The 26,082-nt window shown below is 50.9% G+C and overlaps 2 protein-coding genes across 4 annotated transcripts in view; one reads left to right on the top strand and one right to left on the bottom strand.

The window, feature by feature from the left end:
• The window catches only part of TDRD12 (tudor domain containing 12), a 66,184-nt gene extending 63,466 nt beyond the window's left edge, over positions 1-2,718 (top strand). Inside the window, exons 28-31 of the mRNA XM_059381404.1 lie at positions 38-151; positions 236-389; positions 473-539; positions 958-2,718. Coding sequence (XP_059237387.1) covers positions 38-151; positions 236-389; positions 473-539; positions 958-1,049 — 427 coding nt within the window. The 3' untranslated portion in view covers positions 1,050-2,718. The remainder of the gene's footprint in view (positions 1-37; positions 152-235; positions 390-472; positions 540-957) is intronic.
• On the bottom strand, positions 22-22,414 carry SLC7A9 (solute carrier family 7 member 9). 3 transcript variants are annotated; one of them, XM_059381408.1, is made up of 14 exons: positions 22,329-22,414; positions 21,576-21,697; positions 19,536-19,683; positions 19,007-19,249; positions 18,681-18,806; positions 18,328-18,427; positions 17,568-17,612; positions 17,020-17,143; positions 15,602-15,705; positions 9,774-9,870; positions 8,644-8,793; positions 5,554-5,728; positions 3,483-3,596; positions 22-83 (listed from the first exon to the last, which is right to left on the bottom strand). In XM_059381408.1, exons 2-13 carry the CDS (start codon positions 21,669-21,671, stop codon positions 3,532-3,534), a joined length of 1,473 nt encoding a protein of 490 aa, XP_059237391.1. In that variant the 5' UTR covers positions 21,672-21,697; positions 22,329-22,414; the 3' UTR covers positions 22-83; positions 3,483-3,531. The 3 variants fall into 3 exon arrangements, with proteins under 3 accessions (XP_059237391.1, XP_059237388.1, XP_059237389.1); XM_059381405.1 differs by lacking the exon at positions 22-83 and adding an exon at positions 1,897-2,718; XM_059381406.1 differs by lacking the exon at positions 22-83 and adding an exon at positions 1,897-2,331.
• Positions 22,415-26,082: the final 3,668 nt, after the last annotated feature.

Raw genomic sequence — 26,082 nt, 5'->3', positions numbered from 1 at the left:
ATCGTGTGCCCATGTAAGCCATTGTCTTCTCTCCTAGCTTCCACCCACAGATAAAGTGGTTCCAGAAAGATGATGTGGTCATCCTGAAGATAAGAATAAGGAATGTAAAAGATTACAAATGTAAATATTTCCAGGATAGAGTTGTTTTCAGGTAGGTTCGTGTATGTCTTCTAGAGTGAAATCGGAAATCACTTTGAACATGGTAAAAGACTGGCCTTTCTCCCTGTGCACCTAGTGGCTGGGCAGGAGAGAAGTTTTACTTGGCTGACATGGAGCTGCAGGCCAACGTAGTAAAAGATGCCTGCAGATGCACGATCGTGAATGAGGAGCCTGTGATCACTCTTGCAAAAGAAACCAGGGGACCTTGGTGTGGCTTACTCAAACAGAAAGTGAGTGGAAATGAACCGTGACTAGTCTCAATGGCCTGAGCATGACTTACTCTGTATTAAATGTCACCTGTTCTTTTGAACAGAATCCTAATGTGGCTTTTGATTTCGATCACTGGGAAGAATGTGAAGAGGACAGCCAGCTCCCACAGGGTAAGATGGGGTGCGCCCACCTCCTGGGGAGTTACAGGTGCTGAAGGCCATGTTTGAGGACTGCGGCCCTCGTGGCAACGGGTCTTTACCATGAAGCCCTTAGGAACTGGTTTTCTCCTTGTGGTCAATCTTGGTGCTAAATGTTCTGGTTCAAAGAGGCATCAACTTTTAATTATAAGCAACCTTCTTATAACACCTTTACAAATTTTCTTCCCAGGAGGTAATTAATTTCTAAGTAGGCATTTTACCTGCTCATTTCTTGCCTAAAATAACAAAAATAGAAAGTCACAAAATAGAGCTCTAGAAGCCATGGGACTTTTTCTGCATTGGCCAAAATAATGGCAGGGTTCAGGGGTGGGGGATACGTGCTAATCAGTCTGTAGTGAACAGATATTTCAATAATATCAAACTCTTACAGTTGTGAATTCTAAAAACCTGCCATGCACGGTGGCAGAGGTGGCTGAGAGCAGCGGGCAGCCGTCGGAGGATGACGGAAGTGAGAGCGAATGAGCACGAGTCAGATCCAGAAGGTGGCCTGAACCGCATGCGGACAGATGGACACGCCGTGTGGCTGGGAGCTCAGGAAACAGCAGTTACAGCCAGACCTGCCTTTGACTCCAGGATAAATTCTGACCAGGTGTCAGCCTGTGGCACTGGGATTGGTACTGGTGAGAGACGGGCTGCGGGGACTCTGGCGGGTGGGCGCTGGCCGGACCCGGGCCCACCATCCACCTGCACCCGCAGGCCCGCACAGCCTCTCACGTGGAGCCTGTTCCAGCACGCTGATCCTGAGTAACGGAGCATGGCGTGCCATTTGGGGGATGAACTGTCCTTCCCAAAGCTAGTCTGTTCACTTCTTCACAGAGACCCGGTTGGTACCTTGCCCAAACCCTCGTGTTGTGCCTATAAATTGAGGTTTCCGGCCTACAGTCTCATGCTCTCCACCCTAAGCTGGTTGGGCTCCACAGAATGATCTATGGACCTGTACTTGATGTCGTCTGAGGAGCCTGGTCGCGACCCACGGGTCGACCAGGAGTGAAGGTAAAGCTACAGCTTCTGGAGACCCGCCTGGCCCAGCCAGTCCTGGGCACACAGGAAGAAGTTTTCTCTTTGGTGGAAATGGAAGAGGATGCGTGGGGTGCCTGGAGGCGACTCTCAGAACAGCTGGGTGTGGGGAGCCCTTGCCCCGCTCACAACGCTGTCCGGTCACCAGCCCCTAACTCGGGGGCGCCCTGAGCTGGACTTGCCGTGTTAACTGGCAGAGTTGCAGAAGGGAATGAAATGTCAACCCTGCGTCTGTCTTCAGTAGGAGTCAGCAGCTTTGCCTAGAGGCGGGAAAGAACAGTGACCCAGTGAGACCATTGTGGCTGCCCCCAAGACGTTTTTATTATACATCAGAAAACACAGATGTCCCAGTAGATAAGCCACCACTTGAACAAAAGGTATACTGTCACCAGGATGTACCGTGAGCAGGTTGGGATCACACTCTGACTCTCAGTTTCCTCATCTGTAAAATAAGACTTTCTGCTTGCTGGGTGGCCTTGCCCTGCTCTAGGGGCTGCCCCTGGGTGCTGCTGGGTAGCAGCACTTCGAGGGAGGCCAGCCCTGGGCTCCAGGCGGCTGCCGCCAGGATTCCCAGGGGCTGCTTGGCGGGTGTCAGATTGGCACATGGAGTACCGGGGTGATTGTCCTTTCTCTCGGCTAAGTCGAGCAGGCTCTTCAGAGGTTGGAAGTCCCCCATCTGGCAAAGGTTTGACTCCGCGGAGCTCTTGTCCTCAGCAGGTGTCGCTTTCTGTAGGTAGAGATTTTGCTCCCTCTGGGGGAGGCCTCTGGACAGGTGGCCAGGCCTGAGTGGCCCAGGCTTGCCTCGTGATTGCTGGCCACCTGCCAGGGACACTCGCTTATGTTCACTCTTTTGTAAAACAGCAAATAATAAGGGCAAGCAGTAGAGCTGCCTAAATCGGGGCAGGGGTTCTGTTTCTTGGAACAGCCAGAGGGGAATCGTGTGGGGAGCTGGGCAAGATGTTTAAATCTTGATTTCTTTGTTTCAGACATTTAAATTTACCCTCTGAAGTTCTGAATAACATTTTGTAGGACATAGTGACTTGTGAAATGTAAACAATTACCAATTTTTTTTTGTTCCATTCATACATATGGACTTCATGTTTGGGGAAAATTCCTGAAATGCAAAGTAGAAGTACCGTTGTCCCTGTGCTTCTAGCATTGCTCACAGAGGCAGTCATGCGATAAAGGTCTTCTGTAGTCTATCAATAAAATTTCAGTGTTTTCACAGAAATGCCATTTCACTTTTTTTTAGACTGTATCTTCCCTGCGTGCCGAACGTAAAACAGAATTGTATTCATTACCTCCCTTTCTGGTTTGACCGGAGCGCCAGTGAAGGCGGGTGAGGGAGTGCAGGGGGCCTGTGAGGCCAACCACTGACTGTGGCTCCTGGCGCGGGCACCAGGCTGTGGATGATTCGGGATGGTCAGCTGTGCAGTGGGGGTCTTGGCATGCAGCCTGGGGCAGACCTGCCTCGTACATCCCAGGTAAAATGCGGGGGGCTCAGTATTTCGGGGGGGAGCAGTAGGCCATAAAACACTGGTACTTCAGTACGTTAAAAACCCACTTCAATTAAAGCAAAAGTATTCCCTATTTTATATAAAATATTTATATACCTTATTGGTCACTGGGTTTAAAGAATGCCCTTTATTTGAGGAGGTGCGATGGGCCTGCCCCTGGTAAGGAGTCCCAGCGCGGGCAGCAGTCCACCCAGCCCGGCTGCCACATCTCTGTCCGCCAGCTGTAGCAGACACCTGTCACTTCTCTCTAGAACCCCCACCCAGGGAACTGAGGATGTCTACAAATAACATCTGAATACATTTTTTTCTTAAGGAAAAAAAAAAAAAACATCAGGAAGAAACAGCAACAAACATGGCTTACAAAAATAAATTCACGGCGTCTTGGCCTTGGCTGCAGGAGGCCGAGCTTGTTACTCTGGAGCCTCCTCTGGGGGCACAACTTCCATCAGCATCTGGAGCTGCATGGTGACCGGCTCTGCGGGAAAAGCCGACCGGAAAGTGCGGTTAGAGAGCTGGAATGAAGAGCTGGCATTGCCGGGCGTCTCGGGGAGCAGTGGTATTGCTCCTGCCCTGTGGGGCCGTGTCCTCTGTCAGAGCCCCGCTCAGGGGACACGGGCTGAAGGCAGAGCCACGCTGGGAGCTGCAGGGGCTCTCCAGAGCGAAGTTCTTTCCCAGGAAAGCATGAGGAGCCTGCTAACTGTTTTCACTGCCACCAAGCAATGTATTCAGGGGAAGACACGCACGACTCACTTCTGTGTCCGTATGTCGCCACCACTGACCGAAAGTTGAATAGTCGGAAAGCACTGAGCCTGCATCTTGCTTAAAAGACTGTTCTTCTCGCCTCCTTAATTCCAAGCTTCTAGCCAGTTCTCGTAGGGAGCGGCTTGGCTCAGTTTTCTAACGCTGAGAAATTGAGACCTACTTTGTTACCCTGAGATTTTAGGTCATTCTGGCCAGATTGTCAATATGATCAGATCTAAGCTCATGGTCCGAGGCAGGGGGAAGTGGCTGTTCTCCCGGCACTGACTGTACTTTCCACAGTAGCGTGTCCGCTCTCCTCTCCGCCTAGGCCTTCCTTCAGAGAGTGAGGCGGCTGGGCGGTGGGGAGAACTTTCAGGAAAGGAGAAAGTTCCTGGTGGAAATAAGAAAGCGCTATCTTGGCGGTGGTTTCACTTGGCTAACCAGCATGAGACAGGCGCTCTCTTGCTTATTGTAATGCTGTTGGTGGGTTTCACAGGTGAGGAGTGCAGGCCACACTGGGATCTGCACGGGCCAGGCCAGAGAAAGGCCTTTCCCGCCCCTACTGGCTCAGTCTAAACAAAGTCTCAGGGTCAAGCTCACCACCTTCCAGTTAGGTGTTGCTCTTTTGTACCTGAGTTGTGTGTGTGCGTGTGTGTGTATGAACCCCAGAGGAGTGCTGAAGGGACGCATGTACTTCCCTGCTCTCCATTCAGACAAGCTGAAGGAGAAGGGGCAGATGTTGAATTACATTTACTCCATGAACGCTGGGTGGCTGCTGTGTAGATCCGGAGGGAAAGTGTGCAGCCCAGTTCCTGCCTCGTAGAAACAGTACGGGGAGAAGGAGCCTGAGAAACGGGTCTTCAGGCTTTGGATCACTGATGGCCTTGGTCCCCAACGGCTATGGGGTGCTGGTGCCGCACCGTGGTTTGAATCTGTAGTGCGGGGTACAGCACCGTGAACATCCCTGCGCTGTGCTGAGACCCCTTGACTGAAAGTGAAATGTAGTTGAACTTCTAACCCATAATGGCCTGCTGTGGCGAGCAGCCAGGATTGCTGAGTGGTGAGCAAGAGCTAGGACTTTGGCACGGGAAGGCTCGGGCCCTCAGCCCAACCCTGTTCTGGGTGGGGTGTGTCTGGGATGCTGCTGGGCCTCTGAGGAGTCTGCGTATCGGGCAGGAGAGGCTGGTGCTCTAGGTTGGATGCACACCACACACTTGAAAATCATTAGGATGGTCAATTTCATGTGTATCATACAGTGATAAAAAGGAAAAGCAGGGGCGCGTGGGTGGTTCAGTGGGTTAAAGCCTCTGCCTTCAGCTCAAGTTATGATCCCAGGGTCCTGGAATCGAGCCCTGCATCGGGCTCTCTGCTCAGCGGGGAGCTTGCTTCCCTTCCTCTCTCTCTGCCTGCCTCTGCCTACTTGTGATCTCTGTCTGTCAAATAGATAAATAAAATCTTTAAAAAAAAAAAAAAAAAAAGGGAAAGGCAGATGGTGATTTCCCTTCCTACTTGTTTACAGTAATTGATGGGAACAAAGGCAGAGACCCCAGCTGGACCCCAGAGGTGCCCCACGGAGAAGGTGAGATCTGCCAGCCACATGAGCTCCCATGATAGGGGGCAACAGGTGCGGGTGCGGGTTGTGGTGCCCGTCTGTGCTGTGCTAAGAGAACAGTCCTTCTGCCAGTACTTACTTGAGATTCTCTGAGCCCAACCAAACTTATAGTGGACAAAGAGGAAGTAGAATATCAGGCCGCTCAGTATAAATAATACACAGTAGAGATACTCCAGTGCGGGCTCACTGATGATTGGGGCCACGACCAGAAATGCGGATACGATGGTCACCAGGATGGGGATGACAATGGGCACCTGCAAAGAACACGGTGTCATGACGTGGCCACGTGCGTTCACAGTGGCCCTAAAAGTGTTCATCCCAGACAAAACTCTGCTACGGGCCGCATGTCAGGAACTCCATGTGCCAGTCCTCCCAATTCCAAGAGGTTTTTTTTTTTTTTTTAGAAGAGTAGGGCACACTTTCCAATTCATTTTTTTTTTTAAGATTTTATTTATTTGACAGAGATCACAAGTAGGCAGAGAGGCAGGCAGAGAGAGAGAGGAAAGCAGGCTCCCTGCTTACCAGAGAGCCTGATGCGGGGCTCGATCCCAGGACCCTGGGATCATGACCTGAGCTGAAGGCAGAGGCTTTAACCCACTGAGCCACAAGGTGCCCCCAATTCCAAGAGTTTTAAAGTAATTTTGCCAGTTTGTTTCATCACCAGTCTACTTTTTTTTTCTTTGCCCGGGATATAAAGGAAATGTCCGACATCATGTCTCTGCCTACCTGTGATCTCTGTCAAATAAGTAAATAAATAATCTTTTAAAAAATCAATAGTTTTAGTAATTAATAAATTACAAAATAAAGTTAATAATTATTAAATCAAGACAATTATTTTCCCATATAAATAGTAGCTAGAAATTGGAGTATTAAGAGATTTATAGAATTACAGAGTCTAGAAAATTTACGGTGTTAAAAACTAATAAGCAAAAGCAAAAAAACTCTAATATGCATTCTACCAAGAAAATGTTAACCAGGAAGCTATTAGTCTTTATATAGTAGGTCTTCTATGAGATGGTCTCTTGTATATGTGTGTGTGTGTGTGTGTGTGTGTGTGTGTGTGTGTGTATACTTACTTTGGATATATCTTTTGGGATCTATAAATGCAATTTTTGTTCTGAGAGTTGCCTTTATAAATAGTAAATATCACACCTTACTCTCTTCTTTTTTACATCCTGTCTGTAATAAGCCATACTAGAATTAGCTAGGGATTCTGCTCTTTCCTCCTCGCATCTGATTTTAGCCTAGGGCAGTTTCCTTGGCCTACTTGCCTTAACTGGCACGCTTTCATACACTTTCTCTTCTATTGCTGTCATATGATCCTGTCAGTGCTTGATGTCTGCACCTGTGTGATATCCCCTTTATCTCCCATCACCTAGTCTCGTTCTGTGGTGGTGTGTTCACCGTGCACAACACTGACTTTGGTTTCCAAAGCTTGATCTCTAGGTGATTCCTCCTGAAGGTCCCTGTAACCATCCATGCCTTGAGGTGTTTCATACTGATAACTTTGTTTTTAAGATTTATCTGTTTAAGAGCGGGGAGAGAGGGAGAGCACATGAGGCGAGGCGTGGGGAGAGGGAGAGAGAGAATTGCCAGCAGACTCCCCACTGAGCACAGAGCCTGACAAAGGGTTCCATCTCACAACCCCGAGACCATGACACGAGCTGAAACCAAGAGTTGGCCGCTCAACTGACTGAGTCCCCCAGGCACCCCTTGGTCACTTTATTTTTTGAGGCCAATTTGGCTTATATTTTCTGTCTCTGAATACCACACATACATGCTCCCCTGTCTCAGGGTATGAAGTGTGGCTGATGAGAATCCCAATCCCTATGTTCATTTCTTTCCTTTACGAGAGAATTGGGGTTGGCAGAGGGCTCAAAAGGAGGAGAGGATAGCCAGAGCCTGGTCTTTTACAGCTCTATAATTTAATCAGATATACTTCCTTGTCGCCCCTCTAGTCCAGATTCTTCAGGGATGCCATATGCCTTCTGGCATGTGGTTCTGGCCCCTCCTTTCACGGTCCCCTCCCACTCTCTCACCTGCCTCGGAAATATTTCTTCAATTACAGTTCTGAAGAATTCTTCTGCCTTGAGAGGCCTGGAGGGGCTTAGCTGGTTGAGTGGTCAACTCTTGATTTCAGCTCAGGTAATGATCTTGGGGTCCTGGGACTGAGCCCCATATTGGGCTCCTCACTCACTGGGGAGTTTGCTTGAGGGTTCTCTCTCTCTCCCCACTCCCCTGCTCATTCTCATTCTCTCTCCCCCTACCTCCTCAAATAAATAAATCTTAAAAAAAAAAAAATTCTGTTGCTTTTGTTTTCTTCTTCAGAACCTCCACTTATACATGTGTTAGAACCTTCTTTCCCTATCTTCGTTTTTTTCTCTCAAATCCGTTTTGCTTGAGAGGTTTTGTGCAGATGAAAACTCTGTTCTACTAGCGTGATTTTGGCTGCCTGATGCCCTGTTTGAAGAGGAACTGCCAAACTCCATTTCCCAGCTGACTCCGGGGACTTGGTGACAGTCAAGCTACAGTGCCAGAAAGGCCACTAGGCACATTTCTGAAATGAAATCCTAAAGCTAAAGGCATTATCCTGTTCTTGTCCTATTTACTTAAGCCCTCAGCCTTCCTACCTTGTTCTTTTATCTTCATTTGTTGTAAAAATTCAGTAGTACAGTTGTTAACAAAACACAAGCAAAACAAAATGAATTCTTACATTGGCATATAGACCCCTTCCAGCTGTGCAGGGAGGTGGCAGGGAGCCCCAGTTTGCAGATACAGATTATTAGTGGTTGCCTGCATAGGAATGGGTCTGGGGCCAGAATTCAGGAGCAAGCTCCCCTTGCTGTGATGTTCAAGTGAAGAGTAGAGTCAGGTTGGAAATAGAAAGCATGCCCCTAGATTTTCAGGTAGTTACTTTTAATCCATTTCAAGAAATCAAAGCCACTTGGGGTGCCTGGGTGGTTCAGTGGGTTAAAACCTCTGCCTTCAGCTCAAGTCATGATCCCAGGGCTCTGGGATCAAGCCCCACATTGGGTTCTCTGCTCAGAGGGGAGCCTGCTTCCCCCTCTCTCTCTGCCTGCCTCTCTGCCTACTTGTGATCTCTGTCAAATAAATTAAAATCTTTAAAAAAAAATAAAAGCCACTTGTGATATTTGGGGCACAAACCTACCTTGATAGGCCTTTCCAGGTCTTTCTTTGTAAACCTCATCACCACCAATCCCAGAATTGTCAGGCCATAAAACAGCCACGCGGCAAAACTGAAGTAATTGACCAGTGAGTTTATGTCACCAGGGATGATATAAATCGTTGCTATGATACCCTATGGAAGTAAGAGTGAATTTTTAGGTCACTAGTACATAAAAACAGGATTCCTGTCCCCTCATAGGAGACTGAAGCAGCAGTGTTTCCTGTGGATGAACATGTCAGCATGAAAGAAACCTCTGCATCCTGGTACAGTTGGGGTTAAATCAGGCTTTGGCTATGGTGCATGTTCTCCCTGAAGACTGATGGAAGGATTTGGAAAATCTGTGACCCTTGAAAGCTGCCATTTCAAGCAGGGGAGAAAACAGAATACGCATGTATATCGCGCCCACTTTCTGACGGTGTTTCTGCCAGAGAGTCGTCATCAGGGGAAGGGGCCTGGGCTTTGCTGCCACACCCAGCTGGGCTCAGCCTGGTCTGGACCTGCCTTAGCTGTGTGGCCTGGGCCTTGTCTCAGGAGGCTTCTCCTCCTACTGCCTTGGAAGGGAGTAGGCTGATGGAGGGTAGAGCGTCTCCTTTGGGAGTGGAAGGAGCCTGGCCCCATGGCTGGGTGGGCTTGGCTGGTCCATAGGTGCCAGGCACAGTGGCACACAACCAAGGACTGTCCCCCACTGAGAAACTCCAACTGGAGGGTGTCAGAGAGCCTTTACTGCACAAGGATGCCATGACGTCTCAATTATGGGCTCGTAAGGAGAAGCACCTACCAGCAGCCGCCTCATAAATGCCTTATTCTCTTCCCGTGTAAGCTGCTGGTGTCTGTACAGCTTGTTGCCAGGGATGCAGACATATAGATACATGGACATGCATGAGTGTAGAAGTTAGAAGGTTGGAAGAGTCAAACAGTGATTTCCATGGACAAATTCAGGAAAAGAAGCAGACGTGTTGGGCAACGTTTGACTTGTTATAGGCTTTTTGACCCGTTTCATGTCAAGGAGTGGGGAGCCTGGGCCACGTGAAAACCATGGGGCTTCGTGATACCGGGTTCCTTTGGGGCCCCTCTGCCTTTAAGGGGGTGTCTGCTCCAGGATTCATACTTACATAAAAGATGATGGCAGGGGCTGGAGTCAGGCGCTTGACGCTGATGTAGGAGAGCACTTTGAGCATATGGCCTTCCCGGCCCGCCACGTACACAAGTCTGAAAAAGCAGTAATGGAGCCCCGGTGGATGGACGCGCAGGCTGTTGTCCCATCACTGGGCATCACTACCAAAACCGCGGAGAGATGGACTGAATTGGAACCTGGCGTCTTCAGTGGGAGGTGAGTGAATTCTGGGGACGTGAGTGAGGTGGTTAAACGCCCCCGAGAGCAGTGCATCCCGGCGAGAGCTTGGGGTTTGCGGGGCGGGGGGACTTTCAGGAGGAGACACCTACTCTGTGTCTTCGAAGTTACGCTTTCACATAAGGGAACAACCAGAGCAGGGCCAGCAGACCCCCCTGCTTGGAGCCGCTGACAGAGGCAAACACAGAGGCACCTGGCACCTTCCTAAATCCATGCTGCACAGAATTTCCACATTAAAAAAAAACAACCCATAAGATGAATTAGGGGTGGGTCAGCAGATGCAAACAAATGGCTTAGTCCCCCCACCCCCACTCCCAAGAACTCCTGGTGATTCAGTAATCTGAAAGACCATGTTTAAAATGTTAAAGAAAGGAAAAAGAGGGGGAAACAATTTTTTTAATTACCATAATTTAAGAATGTAATCAACTGTTAAACTAGGTTCAAAATGAAAAAATACATAGAAACTAGATCCAAGAGGGGCACCTGGGTAGCTCAATCAGTTGGGTGTCTGGCTCATAATTTCAGTTCAGGTCATGATCTCAGGGTCATGAGATCAAGTCCCACGTCAGGCTCCATGCTCAGCATGGAGTGTGCTTGGGTTTCTCTCTCCCTCTCCCTCTGCCTCTCTCCCCACTCGCACTCTGTCTCTAAATAAATAAATAAAATCATTTAAAAAAAACCCAAAACCCAACTAGATCTGAGTTTTGAAGGGTAAAGAAATGGAAAATGTAGGCAGGAAATTGAGAGAAGAAAGAGGAAGAAGCCTGAATATGTTGAATGGGGTAAGGCAAAATTGAAGAGTTAGAGAGCTTTCAGGAACTAGAAAAACAGCTTTCACATTAAACCCAGCTTGAGATAAAAACATACTCAGATACAAACATTAGGGTGAAGGAAAAAAAATTTTTAATTTCCAATTTAAAAGTTTAACTACAAAATTTGGACAAACAGAGCCATAGCAGACATGGCATGAGACTATTTTCAAAGCGACGAGGAACACGGGTTTTCAGATTCCAGTGCTCCATAGCTCAACTGTCATTCAGGACTCGTAGCAAAATAAATACATTTGTAGGTGAACATTAACTGCAACATTTTCTGTTCTCTGATCCTCACTGGACACTATTACTTCTACTCTGACAGAAAGAAAGAAGTTAAACACCAAAAGAGTTGATTGAAGAAGCAATGTTAAGGGAACAGCAGTAAAACATGCTGGTATGGATGTAAGTACATACATTTTTAATTCTTGTCACGATGAACTTATTCTTGGAGGGGTGGGTTTATTGACCAGGGGTAGCTGATCTTTTGGACCATGCAAAAGGGGGAGCCCTTGCAGGAGAGGGAGGAGAATGGAGATGCTGATAGACTCTGTTAGGGATTCGAGTTAAATTTGAAGGGTAATTGCTAAAAGCCACATCAGCAGAAAAGAGAAAGGACTTTGATGGATAATAAATCAGGATAAGATTTTTCAAAAGCCGGGGCACCTGGGTGGCTCAGTGGGTTAAGCCTCTGCCTTTGGCTCAGGTCATGATCCCAGGGTCCTAGGATCGAGCCCCGAATCGGGCTCTCTGCTCAGCCAGACACCTACTTCCCCCTCCCCCTCTGCCTGCCTCTCTGCCTACTTGTGATCTCTCTCTCTCTCTGTCAAATAAATAAATAAAATCTTTGGGGAAGGAAAAGAAAAGATTTTTCAAAAGCCAAGAAATCATACTATGTTGGAAATAAATCCCACTGTAAAGGCAATCACATCAGCCACGATCAGTTGCTGCTCACCTGGGCTGGAGACAACCTGGGGATTGCTGAAAGAGACCTAAGCCAAAGCCCCATGATGCCGAGGGTGGGAGACACAAGGGTGCGATGGGTTACCTGAAGCAGCAGCCTGGAGCCTGCGGAGTCCTCAAGAGCAATATGGGACAAAACAGAATTTAAGGCAAAACGAGTTCCCACTAAAAACAGAAGCCATCTACCGAGAACAAGAGCCCTTGAAACACAGAAGGCCAAACTTGACAAATCCACTGAGAGCAGAAGGTTTGAACAGTCAAGGCACAAGCTTGATAACTGATGTAAAAATCAAGAATGTGAACATAATACACCTTATTTTCAAGACCCATTTATAAAAACCGCAGTAAAGCCACAAGAGAGAAGGTGTGACGCTTCTAAAGAGGTGAGATCATAAAGATCCCACACTCTGACTACAATACGATAAAACCAGAAGTCAGGAAGACAAAAGCCAAAAGGGCTTGTCTATTTAAAACTACATATTTGAGGGGCACTTGTGTGGCTCAGATACTTAAGCCTTTAGGCTTAGGTCACAATCTCTGGGTCCTGGGACGGAGCCCCATGTCGGACTCCCAGCTTAGTGGGGAGTCTGCTTTTCCCTCTCCCTCTGCCTCTCTCCCTGCTTGTGTTCTCTCAAATGAATAAAATCTTTAAAAAAAATAAAAAATTCGAACTTTGAAAATGACATAAACATGGCAACTAGTTCCCAGAACAAGCCAGTGAAACTAGGAGGAAAGGAATCACCAGATGGTGGTGCTGGGACCTCATGCTTTAAACCCCTCCGCGCTCGCAAATCAAATGTATGGCAAGTCCATGGGCTCAGAAAGCAAGCAGGACTTTTGGAACTGGACACAGTCATTCTGAATGTGGCTAGAGGGCTGAGCAGGCAAAGAGGAGTGGAGCAGTGGTTCTTCCACCTCTTCAACCTGAAGGGCTTTGGGAAGCATCCCTACACATGGTGACAGCAAAAGCACGGGGCCCACCGGGAAGCAGAGTGAAGTCTGCACGCTGGGCGTAATGGTTGCATTCAAACCAGGAGGAGAAAGGACAGACTATCAATAAAATCTGGACAACAGATAGAGGGTTGAGGGGGAAAAGTGAGATTTATGCCTCATACCAAAATGTATTCCAGACGGATCAAAGAGCTAAAGTAAAATGCCAGAAGAAAACACAGGTGAGTATTCTTGAAAGGAGGAAAGTTTGTCTGTGTGACAAAATGCGGCAGGAAGCAAAAATCTTGGATGTGACCCCACAAAAATTCTATCTAACATAAAGTCATAATTCTGGCCAACCCCAAGCTGCACAGGTACAGAACTATACAGAATTAATTCAGAATGGATCATAAACTAAGTGTGAGAGCTACACCTATTTAAAAAAAAAACTTCTAGGGTAAAACAGAAAATCTTTGTGACCTTGGGTTGCACAAAGCCTCATAGGTATGACAACAAAAGCATTACCTATGAGGAAAAAATAAACTGAGCTTTGTCAAAGTTAAAAACATGCATGTTTCAAAAACGCCAGTAAGAGAGGAGAAGATAAGTCACGGAGTGAGAGAAAATACGTGCAAGTCAGATACCTGACAAAGGACTTGTACCCATAATACATGAAGAATTCTTACAACTCAGTAAGATGACAAACAGCTCAATTTATAAAGTGAACAAAAGATTTGAATAGCTATTTCATCAGAAGATGGATGAACGGCTAATCAGCATAAGAAAGGACGCTCAGTGTCACTAGTCACTAGGGAAATGCAGTTAAAGCCACAACGACACGACTAATAGCCACTAGAAAGATGTGGAGAAACTAGAATGCTCATGGATGGCTTACGGAAATTAAAAGGGAACAACCACTTAGAAAACAGTAGAGCAGTCTCTGCTCATATAGCAGTGACTATATGAGCCAGCAACCAAGCCCCACTTCTAGGAAGCTACCTAAGAGAAACACATATGCGCACACAAACACGTGTGTCAACGCTCACAGCAGCGTTGTTCATCATAGCCCGGAAGGAAGCAATGCGAGCCTCCACCAACTGGTCAAAGAAGAAACAGAACATGGTATATCCATGTACGGGAAGACAATTCAGCAGTTACAAGGAATGAGTAGGCACGTGCTATGACACAGACGAACCTCACAAATAATAAGCTACGTGAAAAAGGCCAGATGCATATGACATAGAGCATCATTCCATTTAAATCCAATGTCCAGAAAAAGCAAAGTTACAGACACAGGAGGAAGTCAGTGGTAGTCTAGGGCTGGAGCGGGGGTGAACTGCAGTTGGGTGGCAGTGAACTTTCTGGGATGATGGAAATGTTCTAGAATCGGACTGTGAGGACATTTGCACAGCTTTAAAAGTTTACTTAAATCATCGAACTATATAATTGCAAAGTGAGTTTTATGGTATTTAAACCTCAGTAGAGCTACTGAAATTGTGTTTTACCAGAAACTGAAATTTAAATACCATCTATAATAGTGCAAAAGATATGAAAAAAAATTTTTTTTATTGGAGAGTTAGTGCAAGAGAGAGCATGAGCCAGGGGGAGGGAGAGAGAAGCAGACTCCCCGCTGAGCAGGGAGCTGACTCAGGCCTCGATCCCAGGACATCAAGACAAGACCTGAGCCGAAGGCAGACGCTCAACCAACTAAGCCAACCAGGTGCCCCCAAAATATGAGATTTTGGGATGCATCTGACAAAATGTATGCAAGAGCCATATACTGAAACTACTCAAAATATTTTTGAAAAAAATTAAGATCTAAATAAAGGGAAAGGGTCCTTGCCCTTAGATTAGATTATTCAATACAACTGAAATGGCAGCCCTGTCCGGACTGACTCGCAGGTTCAACACAGCCCTGATCAGCATCTCCGAAGGCCTCGCTGTAGTAACTGACGAGCAGATTCTAAAATTCATCTAGAAAGGCAAAGGACCCAGAATAGCCAAACACTTCTGAGGAAGGGGAGATGTTAGAAAAGCAATCTGTGCTTTGACACAGCTACAGAAGAATGAGTTTGTGGTCTATGGCATGCCAGTGTGAAATCCTCAACAATTCCACTCTCAGAAATCGATCCAGTCAGAACCCCGGACAACTGTGCAAAGACATGTTCTAGAATGTTCCCTGTGGCAGTGTTGATGAGAACAAGCCCCACTCAGCCCACGAGCTGAGGTTTTATGTGAAATTGTGCTACATCATCAAATGGAATCCAACACAGCCGCTAACGGTCCCTAGGGCAGGATGGTCTGACAGCTGTGGGGCTGGTGAGCTACACCTGTTTGTGTAACATCTGAGAGGACCAAAACCACAGCTGTGTGCTGTCGTGCTACAGGGACAGCTGGGTGTGACAGACTTCCATGGCCTGAAAACATAAAATGTTACTCTCTGATCTCGATAATGTATTCACAGGAGAAGATGTTCAAGAACTATCCATATGGGACAAACAGGACAAGGTGAAAAGTACCACCGGTGTGCCTGTCACCTTGTGTCCCCAAGCTCGACCTTGTGCTAAAATTGGGGGCGCTGCTCCCTCCTGAGGAGTGTAGAGGCTCGCTTCCGTGGGGCCACCAAGCCCGGCACCAGTGTGCAAGCTCGGCCACGCTTTTTGCTCCCTTTCCAGGACTCTGGGTTTTCTTTCTTTCCTTTTTTTTTTTTTTTTTTAAGTTTTTAGTCAAATTCAAGTTAGACTTTAGGTTTTCTTTATGCCATAACATGTTAGCCTGGCAGTACCCTATGGACTTTCGCCCTAAGTCCTGTCTTCCTCAAATGTGGGACGGGCTCTGCTGCCCTCTGCCCGCCCCTCCCAGGGTGAGTGTGGGGGTCCCCTACCTGCCCGCCGTGAAGCAGGTCCCATTGGCAGCACCTATGGTGGAAAAGCCCACGAAGAGTGGCACCACCCAAGAGGCCGGATAGAGAACACGGTCGCCAAATGTCTGCAGAGAGAAGCAGAGAAGTCCGGAGGGTTTTGCAAGGCCTGTAGGAGCCGTGGGTCCCAGGGAAGCTGCTGGCCCTGCCTGGGGGCTGGGCCCCCACTCCTGGGGGACACGGCCTCTGACTCCCCTCCTGGAAAGGAGGAAGTAGACAACCCCGCAGGGGAAAACAACGTAGCCTTTCTCCCCATGGTGCAGGAGAGCTGACCATACTGACTCCATCCTTGGCCCTCCATCTCGTTCATGTTTGCTGGATGACCTCTCTTAGGGCCTTGGGGATTAATATCCATACCTCCGAAATGCCTGCCAAGGTCGAGATGCAGGGAGGCTTGTTTCGGTTCCCCCAGGATTCTGTTAGAACATAGTCTTTCCCCTTCCTGGTGCACAGGTGGCGCCACAAGATCTAACTGAAGGGTGGCTGTCCGCAGAGTGCCTGCTAGCCCTTTGCTGTCACCACAGTGTCCTTCTGCGTACCACCTCACTCCATGACATCTTGGGACTAAGATCCAGACTTTGGGGAGGATAACTGCACTGAGCCTAGATCAACCTGTGCCTGATCCCCCCTCCAGAGGTTACCCTGAACAGAACCACATATGAACTATAGGAGTCCGTGCTTCATTTTTGTCTCCAAGTGCCTTCTCAGTTTGAGGGATGCTTTACTGTCCCTCCCTGACCTTCTAACACAGAGTAACAGAATCTCCTCTCCACCCCTCCCTGTCCTAATTTTTCATCATTTCAATATCCTTCCAACACCCAGCCTCTTGCTTCCTGGACCTCCTTACTCAGACGGACGCTGTTCTCCCTGCACCTTCACCGCCTGCCCTCGTGGTCAGTGATCTCGTCGTGACCAAGACATCTCTCCCTGCTCCCCATCCCTGTCACCTGTCTGCAGTTCATGTCCTGTCCCACCCCAGCGCCACAAGGCCCCCAGCACGTGGACCTCCTGCCTTTCCTGCTGACTCTCATCCCCACCCCCTTGTCACTGAGACCCTCCTTGCCCAGCTTAATTTCCCCAGTTACTACGATTCCCCCTTTGACCCCTCCCCTGCCCTCTGCGTCTGTCCAAACCCCACCCCTCGTGCAATCCCGCCCTGCTCCACCTGCATTCCGCGCGCCAGCACCAGGCCACACACCAAACCCGAAGGCCACCTACTGGTGGCCTTTCTCCTCAGATGGGTCTTTACCGCGGCCCCAAACTGCTCACTCTGCCCGAGTCCTAGAAAATTACTTCCCTCATCCCCTGAAGGCACCTCCGCTTGGGCATTTGTGAATTCCCACAGACCCCAGCAGCCTCCTGCCCAGACTCCGGGGACTCACCACGGCCACCGCCTGTGACTGCAGGAGCTCGGTGGGCGTCATCACAGTGAAGTAGGAAACATTCATGAGAATGTAGCAGCCCGTCACCAGTGGGATCCCGATGATGATGGCCAAGGGCAGGTTTCTGGGAGGGGCAGGGACTCAGGGTCAGACTGGAGCACCCCATGAGAGCCTCGCAAGTCTGTTGGTTCTGTCCTGTCCTTTCTGCCCGCTCACCCGGCCAGCCCTCCACCTCTCCCTGTGGTGGGCTGGGGGTCCCAGCTGTCACAGCAGGGGCTGTGGGATGTGACACTGTCTGACGAGAAAGAACCCTCCAGCTCTCAGACTCCAGGGCGGCGAGGCTGAAAGGTTCATAAAGCAAAAATCAAGCTGAGATAAAGTTGGGGTCCATCCAACCTCCCAGTGACTTTTCCACGGCCCAAAGCAAAAGCAAACTCTAATGAGCGTGCGGAAACCATTCACAGCCTGGAGGAGGGTCTGCTTTTTGCATGGGGAAGAGAAACATGCTTGCCAGCCCCACTGTCTCCCATGTAACTCGGCTTTCTTACCTGAAAGGGTTTCTAAGTTCTTCTGTGATGTAATTGAGTTGATTCCTAGGCAAAGAAAAGCAACATGAGTCAGTGACCTAACTTGGACCTTCTTTGCTTAGATCGTGAAACACACCATAAAGGCTGGCCTCATTTCAGACTCTCCACCACAGAGAAAATTCTCCGGCAGGAATTCCGGGTAATTGCTTTCAGAGAAAGCCCTGGTGATGATGGGGCTCCCAAGGGTCTGTGGGTCTGTCAGTGAGAAGTCCTTGCCCTCTGTGGGAACTGTGGGAATTTGCCAGAATTATCAGGAGTCATGAGTCCCCAGGCTGCTTTGAAAAACTGGAATGTTCGCTATCTGAAAGGAGAATGAAAGCTGTTTCTCATGAGGGGAAGACCAATGTCACAGAGGGTCACTTCTTCCTTGTATTTCCAAAGCTGAAATGCAAAGGCTGCATAACACTCTTGCCGTGTCGAGTGCCTGGGCAGCCCTGACGGCCTCCCGTTCCACGGAGCCCGTCTGTGTCTGACCACACTTCTGGCCCAGGCTCACCACCTCCTGCCCTCGGGCCACTCTGTGGGGCTGGGGAAGGGGCAGGGGTTTTGGTGTCTGTGGGGTCCAAGGAGGACAGAAGTGGGGTGCGGGTGCTAAACAAAAGACGAGGTGAACGTTAGGGTCCCCCCACATCCCAGAGGGAAGGATCCTTGCTCTCCTTGGTTTCAGTCGAGTAGCCTGGGGCACCCGACCAGATGTGTGTGACATCTCAGAGGGCCTTACCATCCATCATATGCCCAGAGTCCATTATAAAATGCCAGACTGATGGCTCCCACAGATAGTTGTGCGCCTTCAAAAGAATTCTCAAAATTCCTTGTATTTCCTGTAATGAAGCCAAATAGTGAATCGTGGGTGTCAGAGGACTAGATGGGGGCCCTGTCTCATCTCCCTGCAACAGAAGGGCACGCCCCATGACTTCAAGTTATCACACAAACTCTGGAAAGCAGGGAAAGCACAGCTGCTTTCTGCTGAACTCCTGCGGGGCTTCCAGCGAGATAGGCCTGGGAGCACGGCCTTGGGAGGACAAGGCTGTGCCAGCGGCACCCGCCCCCACTCCCACCTCCGGCCGCGGTCACCTTGGGCCAGGAGGACCAGGCCGCTGATGATGATGACGGCCACAATCACCAGCTTGGCTGCCGTGAACACGTTCTGGACGTAGCTCCCCAGCCGCACGCTCAGTGAGTTCACTGTGGTGATGAGCACTGGAACAAGCCAGAGCGGGGGCACGTGGTGCACCCCTGGGCCCAGCATGCCCTCCTTCCCCAGGAGCCCGAGCCTGCCCTCTCCACCGCCTCATGCCTCAAGCATGCCTGCGCTGCGGAAGTGGCCGGGTCCCTCTCCCCACGTCACCCCCTCAGGTCTTCCATGCCCACCGCCCAGAGTGGCACATGCAGGGACTCACAGATGGCAGCGGCAGCCAGGCACTTCACGACGACCTCAGGGGGCTTGCAGCCTGAGTAGAAGGGCGCACAGACATACTCGGAGAAGCTGAGGCAGATGATGGCAAAGGATGTGGGCTTGATGACGAACAGGCTGGTCCAGGAAAAGAGGTAGGCGGGGATGGGCCCGAAGGCCTCCATCAGGTAAGGGTACTCGCCCCCGGACTTGGTGATCATTGTTCCAAGCTCTGCAAAGCACAGGGCCCCTGGAATACAGAGGAAGGGACCCCCACGGCCCCCGGTAAAGCGCTGCACTGGTCCAAGGGAGCCCCCTCCCCTCTGGGGCCATGCCCACAGGGCCACCATGGCTCTCTCACCAGACTGCCCTAAGTTCTGGCCGGGGCTCATGTCCGCGCAGCCCGATCTACACTAGTGGCCACTGGTGTTGAAAGGGACCCTAGCAACGACCAGGCCAGGGCACAGAGGGTGCCCACACCGCCTGTCCCTAATTACCACCGGGAGAGCTCGCCAGGAAGGGGCGTTCCTCATTACCCAGTGTTGCAAGGACCCCACAGGCTGCCCAGATGATGAGACAGGGCCCCACGGCGTTCGTGTTGCTGAGCACAGACTTGGGGGAGATGAAGATCCCAGAACCGATGATGGTGCCCACGATGATGCAGATGCCGCTGAGCAGGCCCACCTGCGGTGTAGGGGAGGGGAAAGGCGTTCACCAGCCCAGCCCTCTCCCCAGTCCCCTCCCTGGGTGCGACCAGTGTGGCAGGCACCTCCGGCCAGTGCTGCTGTAGTACTTAACACCCAGCTTGGCTCACCTCCAGTCCATTCAGCCTCCCACAGCCTCGTGAGCTGGGTATGCCCTCGTCACCCGCATTTGACAGAGGAAAACACGGAGGTACAGAAAGTTCACTCACATGCAGGCACACCCAGCTCAAGTTCCAGGCCCCCGACCTCTACCCTGACTATACTCAACAAAGCGACCCAGAGGTTTTTTAAAGGCTGGTTTAGCAAACAATGATGTCAAGGCTCTGGTCTGGGCCAGCGGCCTCCCGGGGAGCAGAGGTGGGGACCAGGGGAGAAACCAAGGCCTCCGGGGACCGGAACACTCCAGGGCCATGAACTTTCTCTGATGGCATTTTGCAGGGTCTGAGCTTCCTACCAACAGGCCCCAGCTCAGACCCAGACCATACAGCTCCGTTCTTAGCACACTTGGGAACAGACAAAACTAATTCACAGGAAAGGAAACTGAGGGCCAAGGGGGGCTGACTGGGAAGCAGCAAGCGGGAATTTTCTCAGGCGAGCTGTTTGTCAAAATTCATCAAACTGAACACTGAAGATCTGGACATGAATTATACATGAGTTAAGGAAAAAAAAAACAAAACTTTTTTTAAAGGGAGCTGTGTGACTCAGGCCCCTACTTCCTATGTCAGCCCTCAGCAGCCACCAGGCCCGAATCTGGAGTCTAAGTGAACATACGTGCTCACCTGTCTGGACAGAGGCTGCGTTCAGGGTTAGAGCCCAGTGAACAAGGAAGACCTCAGCTGTGGCTTGCTGACAAGGGTTCACACGCAACTGGGGAAGGCCCCGGGAACAGGGTCAGGTCCCATTCTGGCTTCAGGGCTGGGGTGCACCAGTGGGACAGTCTTGGCTTTTCTCCTCTAATAGCCCATTTGGCTGGCCAGCCTGGGAGCCCTCTAAGAATCCTCCCTCCCACAGATCCACAGTCTCCCAGAAGCTGCCCGGGTTTAGAGATGAGTTGAGGACACACCTTGGGGTCAGCTCTTTGCTTTTCGGGGGCAGCCACACTCATTAGCCAACTCCTAGGGAGCCCAGACCCCAGGCCAACCCACAGTCAAGCCACGCCATCCCCCAAGTCCCTCCTCCATGCCCTCTGCAGCCAGGCATGGGAGCTCTTGGAGGCTCGGCCCAGAGCTCAGCACACTCGTGGGGCCCTCAAAGCCATCCTGATCCTGCTTGGACTCTCCCTTCTCATCCTGTGAGCTTGAGTCTGTCTCTCCACGCCCGTCCGCCTACACGGAGCTCCATTCCGTCTACATTTCCTGGCCTCCAAAGCTCCCCTACAGCCCCAGTGCTAGCCCTGAGGGACGCGGGCCACCTCTGGGGTATGGGCACCTCCAAGTCCAGCCGCTACTACACTCCCTCTCAGAGCGATCACCCACGTCACATCCGTGTCACACTCACCGCCCCTGCCAGACTCCCTGAAGAGGAACGAGTCTGCCGTCACTGAAGGAATACAAGGCACATAGAGGGGCAGACACTTGGTGAAGTCACTACAGAGACGACTCCAACATCAGGAGGTCCTCTCTGGCCATCCCTGACCAGGCCATGGGTCTGAGCCAACACCAGCCCTTCCAGGCACTCGCCCGGCGCGCAGAAACACACATGGGTTAACCTCGGGGCAGAATGCTGAATTCACTGGCAGGGAGGAGAGAGGGGAGTCCCAGGAATTGTTTGCTTTGAGATGCGCTTTACAGATCAGAGATTTGCCGGGTCTTCACGGGGTCTGCTGCTTACCGCATTGACCTAGGAAGGGCCAGTGCTGAGGGATGGCCTTACCTCCTTCTGGAGACTTGTGGTCTTGTGTTCCTTACTCTGGATACTCTGGATGGACCTCTCATCCTCTCTCCTGTTTCTCAGGCTTGTCTCCTCCATGTCCCCCTCCCGCCAGTTCTAGGAGGCTGCAAGGAGAGCAGGGGCCTTGACTCAGCACCCCCTACAGGAGGATGAGCGCAGATGCGGGCTCAACCAGGCCTCTCCTGGCTGACCTTCCTGGCCCGTGGGGCCCTACTCCAAAAGCAGCGTCTTAGCTGCTGTTTCCGCAATGTGCCCTTGTCAACCCCATAGAGATGATCTGTTCAGTCCTGGGGCTAAGAACCTGCTTGATCCCCGCAGATTCTGCCACTCAGGGAAGGAGACCCCTGTGCATTTTCCCTGCCCGCCAGCCCCTCAGGGGACCCACTGTCAGCTGCTGCTCACCAGCAGCGACACGCCCCGAAGTCATTCTACCTCCAACTCCCCCCACCCCCTGACCCAAAATTAAAAAGAAGTATTTTTAAACATCCTGGAATATCCTTAGTAGAATCAAGTCCAAGGAAGGAATGCTTTCCCCATGACCACCTGCCCAGATGAAGGTGCCCGACACGGGATAGACCCACAGCAGGGATGCTTCTGCAGCTGGGAGATGCCGGGGAGACTCGGCTCCAGGCTAAGCTGGTTGCTGTTCATTCCCCGGACCCTTTCTCTAAAGAAGGTCCTTCTCGGGCGCTGGCCAGGAGGGTGCGGAGCCTTCCCATCGCCCTTCGGCCTTACCTGCCTCTTGCTCTTACGGAGTCCAGGGAGCTGCCCAGCGCAGCGGCTGCCTGCGTCTGCACGGCTGCACGGCTGCACCCAGGAATGGCCATGTCTTGTGCCCAGCAGTGGAGGAAGCCAGAAGGTACAGAGGTCAACAAAGGTAATTATTAAACACTTTTTTTTTCTTTTCTTTTCTTCTTCTTCTTTTTTTTTTAGCAATGAAGCTTGGATCCTGCGCACACAAAGGGGAGGACCAGGCAAGCTCATTTCTATGTACCAATGTTTGTGTGTTGTTCATCATTGTTTTTCCCTTAACCAGAGACCCCCAAATCGGCTACATCTTGGGAGGGGAACTCCTTCTAAAAACTGGCATCAGAGGGGATAAACTTTGGAACCAGCTCCTTTATTGCCTTAATAGGCCAGATTTACAGCCCCAGGCATGCTGTATAAGGAGCAACTGCTGTTGGGGGAACTGGCTAGAAGTCAGGGAGGTGTCTTTGTTCCTCCTGGCTCTGGTCAATCCCGCAGGAGGATGGGCAAGTCTCTCCTGCTCCCCTTGAGCAGTGACTGGGTTCCAGCACCATTGCACAGGCAGAAGGGTTTGGCAACTCACGGCCCCTGGTCTGAGGCCTCGTGCAGCTCCCGGTTCCGGGGACAGTCATTTGGTGGTGCTGCTGTTCCCAGAGCCTACTCTGCGCTCACCTGACTGTGGAGCAGAAAACGGGTCGCACACTCTCCCTTACCTGATGGGGAAACTGAGGCCCCCGTGATAAAAGGCCACAGAGCTCCAGCTCCCCAACCCAGAGCTTCAGAAGTGCCTGGAGGGTCTGGGGACAGACCCACCCTCCACAGGACGGCTGACTCAGGTGGCAACTCTAATCCCAGTCTCAGATAAGTTCTTTTTTCGGCAGGAGAAGCCCCCCACCCCCACCCCCAGCCAGGAGCATTGTACTGTTATCAAAATCAGCCTCCGGTTGTTTCACATTGAGATCAATCTGACAGCATCTCAGAGATCCCAAAGAGATCAAAGGTCGCAGGAAAGAGTCAGCCAAGCCACAGGTGGTGGCACTGAGGGCACTTCATGGCAGGTGGATTTCTCAGGCTTGTCGCTTAAAGCCTTCTGGAGGACGTGAGGACCCTGTCTCAGAGTCATTGCTCCCCTGCCCACCATGCCCAGTGCTCTGGGCACAGCACTCCCCTGTGGGCTCATTCCCCCCTCTGCCAGCAGGAGGCTAGAGCCTCCCACCCTCCCACGGGCCGGGCGCTGGCAGTCCCAGACAGGTTGGTTTGTGTCATTGCTAGTCTTTGCTAATACAGCAGGGCTCAAACTGTAGTTGCCAGCGCCTCTGTATCTGCAAAACACTGCAGAATCCTCCCTGGGTCAAAGTAGCCTCCCAAGGGCCGCCGGTCTAAGAGAAATCACGTGAGGCGTGGAGTTGGGATGTGGGTGGGAGGGCGTCCACCGGGAGCCAACCCTGTGACTGCAGGTGACTCAGCCTGTCCCCAGGCATCCAGATCCAAATCTGTAAGTATCTGTAAGTCAGCCTAGCACCTGCGAACCCACCTCCTGCAACAATAGGGTTCATAGAAAGTTAGCCTTATGCTTCCATGGATTCCCTGGTCTCCTGGGGCCTGTGCCAAGTGCTGAGCTTGGAACATTTAGGCCTAGGCTCCTTTGTTAAGGGTCAGAAATACACTGCTGTGAATTTGGGGTCCCTGGTGAGCACTTCCTTTCATGAAGCTCTAGCTTCTTTTTTTGTTTTTCCCTGGCAGATTAAGTGTTCAGCCACTTCGCATAATTTCACCCTGGGGGTGGGGGTGTGGGTGTGGGGATATTCTAGCTTTCACAGCCCCACCCCTCACCCCCATTGTGGGTAGAACTTTGGCTCCTTAGGCCTCTAGCTGGTCCACCATGGGCTGAAGTTTTGCCCCACAGAAGCCTGTTCCCTCTGAGAGCGCACTTCCTGGCAAGATGAAGATTTTTTTCATACCACTCCCTTAGTTCCTAAGTTTCAGCTAAAGCTCTTGACCCTCATTTTCAAACTTTGCTTTTTCCCATTGCAAAGGTGCTTGCAACTTTGCATGAACACCATCTGCACCTCAGGTTCTCTATCTAGTACACATTTGGGTCCCTTCTCCTGTGATGGTTTCTACAGAGGTGCTGGGCCAGATCGAGTGAATCTGTTTCTCCCCAGCCTCTTGCTAACCTGTCCTCTGGTTCACCTGCCTCCTCAGGAGAAGGGTCAAACCCTCACAGAGATGCTAGACCTGCCTTTGCCATTCAAACATGTTCCAGACGTGCCTTCGAGTTACCGAACTTCCTTCGGTTCCTAAATTCACGTGCTCTTATATTCCTTCCCGCTGCAGCCGGTAACGGTTCAGAGCCTTTGGGGGGACCACAGAGACCATATAGCCCGGTGCTCACCTATTACCTGGATTTGGGGCAGAAGAACTGGTAAAGAGTCAGCCGAATGGGCAGAGTTTTTCAATGTCAAGGATTTACAGTTCCACCATAAAACAATTAACACAAGAATTGGCTCACTCCTTTAAACACTAACTCCCCGTTTGCCCCTTCGCCCCAGATCCTACTTTCTGTCTCTGAATTTGACTGAGGACATCATGTCAGTGGAGACACGCAAGTTCGTCCTCATGTGCTGGAGACACATTACACAGTTAAGCACACATGTGCTCCCAGGATGCAGCAAATCCAGTCCTAGATGTTTTCCCAGAAAGAGCGCACACACGTGCAAATGTGTGGCAAAAGCAGGGCCCCGGGGCTCAGGCTCTCCGCAGAGAGGAGTGCACGTGGGGTCCGGGAGCGGCTTGTCCTTTAGATGTGGGACACCTGAGGTGTCTTTGCTGCTGATGGAATCCTGTGTAGAAGAGGTTGCCCAGCGTGACCCAGACCTTACATCTCAGAAAATCTAGGCGTGTGTGAGTATCCTCTGGGAGGGAGGTAACACCCCCCCCCCCCCAGCCCAGCTGCTTGAGTCAAGTGGATCCACTCTGCCAGACAGTTCACAAGCTCCGGCTGCTGGAAGCTGCTCCCTCCCCGCACACCTCCCCACCAACCCCTCCAACTCACTCACTCCCAGCGGAGGCTTGCAGGCTCTAGCTCACCCCAGGGTCCAGGCTCCAATCTTGGGACTCCAGGCATCTCTCTTCCTGCTTCAGCTCCCGCCCTACCCTGCGGGCTCCTGCGGGCTCCACTCTGCAAGCCCCGGGTGCATCCTGGATACCGCAGGGCTAGGGTGAGCAGTCACCAGGGATTGCTTGAGGCCAGGGACAAGCCAGAGAGCCTTTCCCTGTCTCCTCGGACTCTTTCACCTAAAACATTCTTGCTGGAATAGGAAAGCCCATCTTCACAGAAGCACTTTCTGTGGTGCCCGGCCCTTCCCACACAGGATCTCCCCCACTCCTCAGCTGCTTGTCCCAAGTACACCCCGTCATCACCTTCCACCAGAGGAGACCTGCGCCTCTGGGAACTGCACCAGGCAACGGTCCCACACACAATGAGAAACAACCCACGCCAAGGAGCAGGCAACCAGCCTGGCCTCTTTCTTCCCGGTGCCCCCAAAGCTCCACGGAGGCCCCAGAAGCCCTCTGCTCCTATTCCACGTTCTTCAATAAATAAAGAAATAAAATCTTTAAGAGCAAGAAAGCAATCCCTCCCCAACGTCATGATTTATCTCAGTTTTGCCTTTCACATTAGGTGCACACACAAACTCCGCAAGAGAAGTATATACTCTGAGTCACACAGATAGTTTCAATT

The sequence above is a fragment of the Mustela nigripes genome, chromosome 17 (genome assembly GCF_022355385.1).
Source record: "Mustela nigripes isolate SB6536 chromosome 17, MUSNIG.SB6536, whole genome shotgun sequence".
Lineage (NCBI taxonomy): Eukaryota > Metazoa > Chordata > Mammalia > Carnivora > Mustelidae > Mustela > Mustela nigripes.
This window is presented reverse-complemented; position numbering and strand designations above follow the sequence as displayed.

Coding starts and splice junctions, on each gene's coding strand:
- SLC7A9 (XM_059381408.1), bottom strand. CDS start 21,671: ATGGAGGAGACAAGCCTGAGAAACAGGAGAGAGGATGAGAGGTCCATC. Junction 18,807..19,006: donor CCTGGCTGCCGCTGCCATCT/GTGAGTCCCTGC, acceptor GGCTTGTTCCAG/TGCTCATCACCACAGTGAAC. Junction 15,706..17,019: donor AGTCACAGGCGGTGGCCGTG/GTGAGTCCCCGG, acceptor TTCTCTCTGCAG/ACATTTGGCGACCGTGTTCT.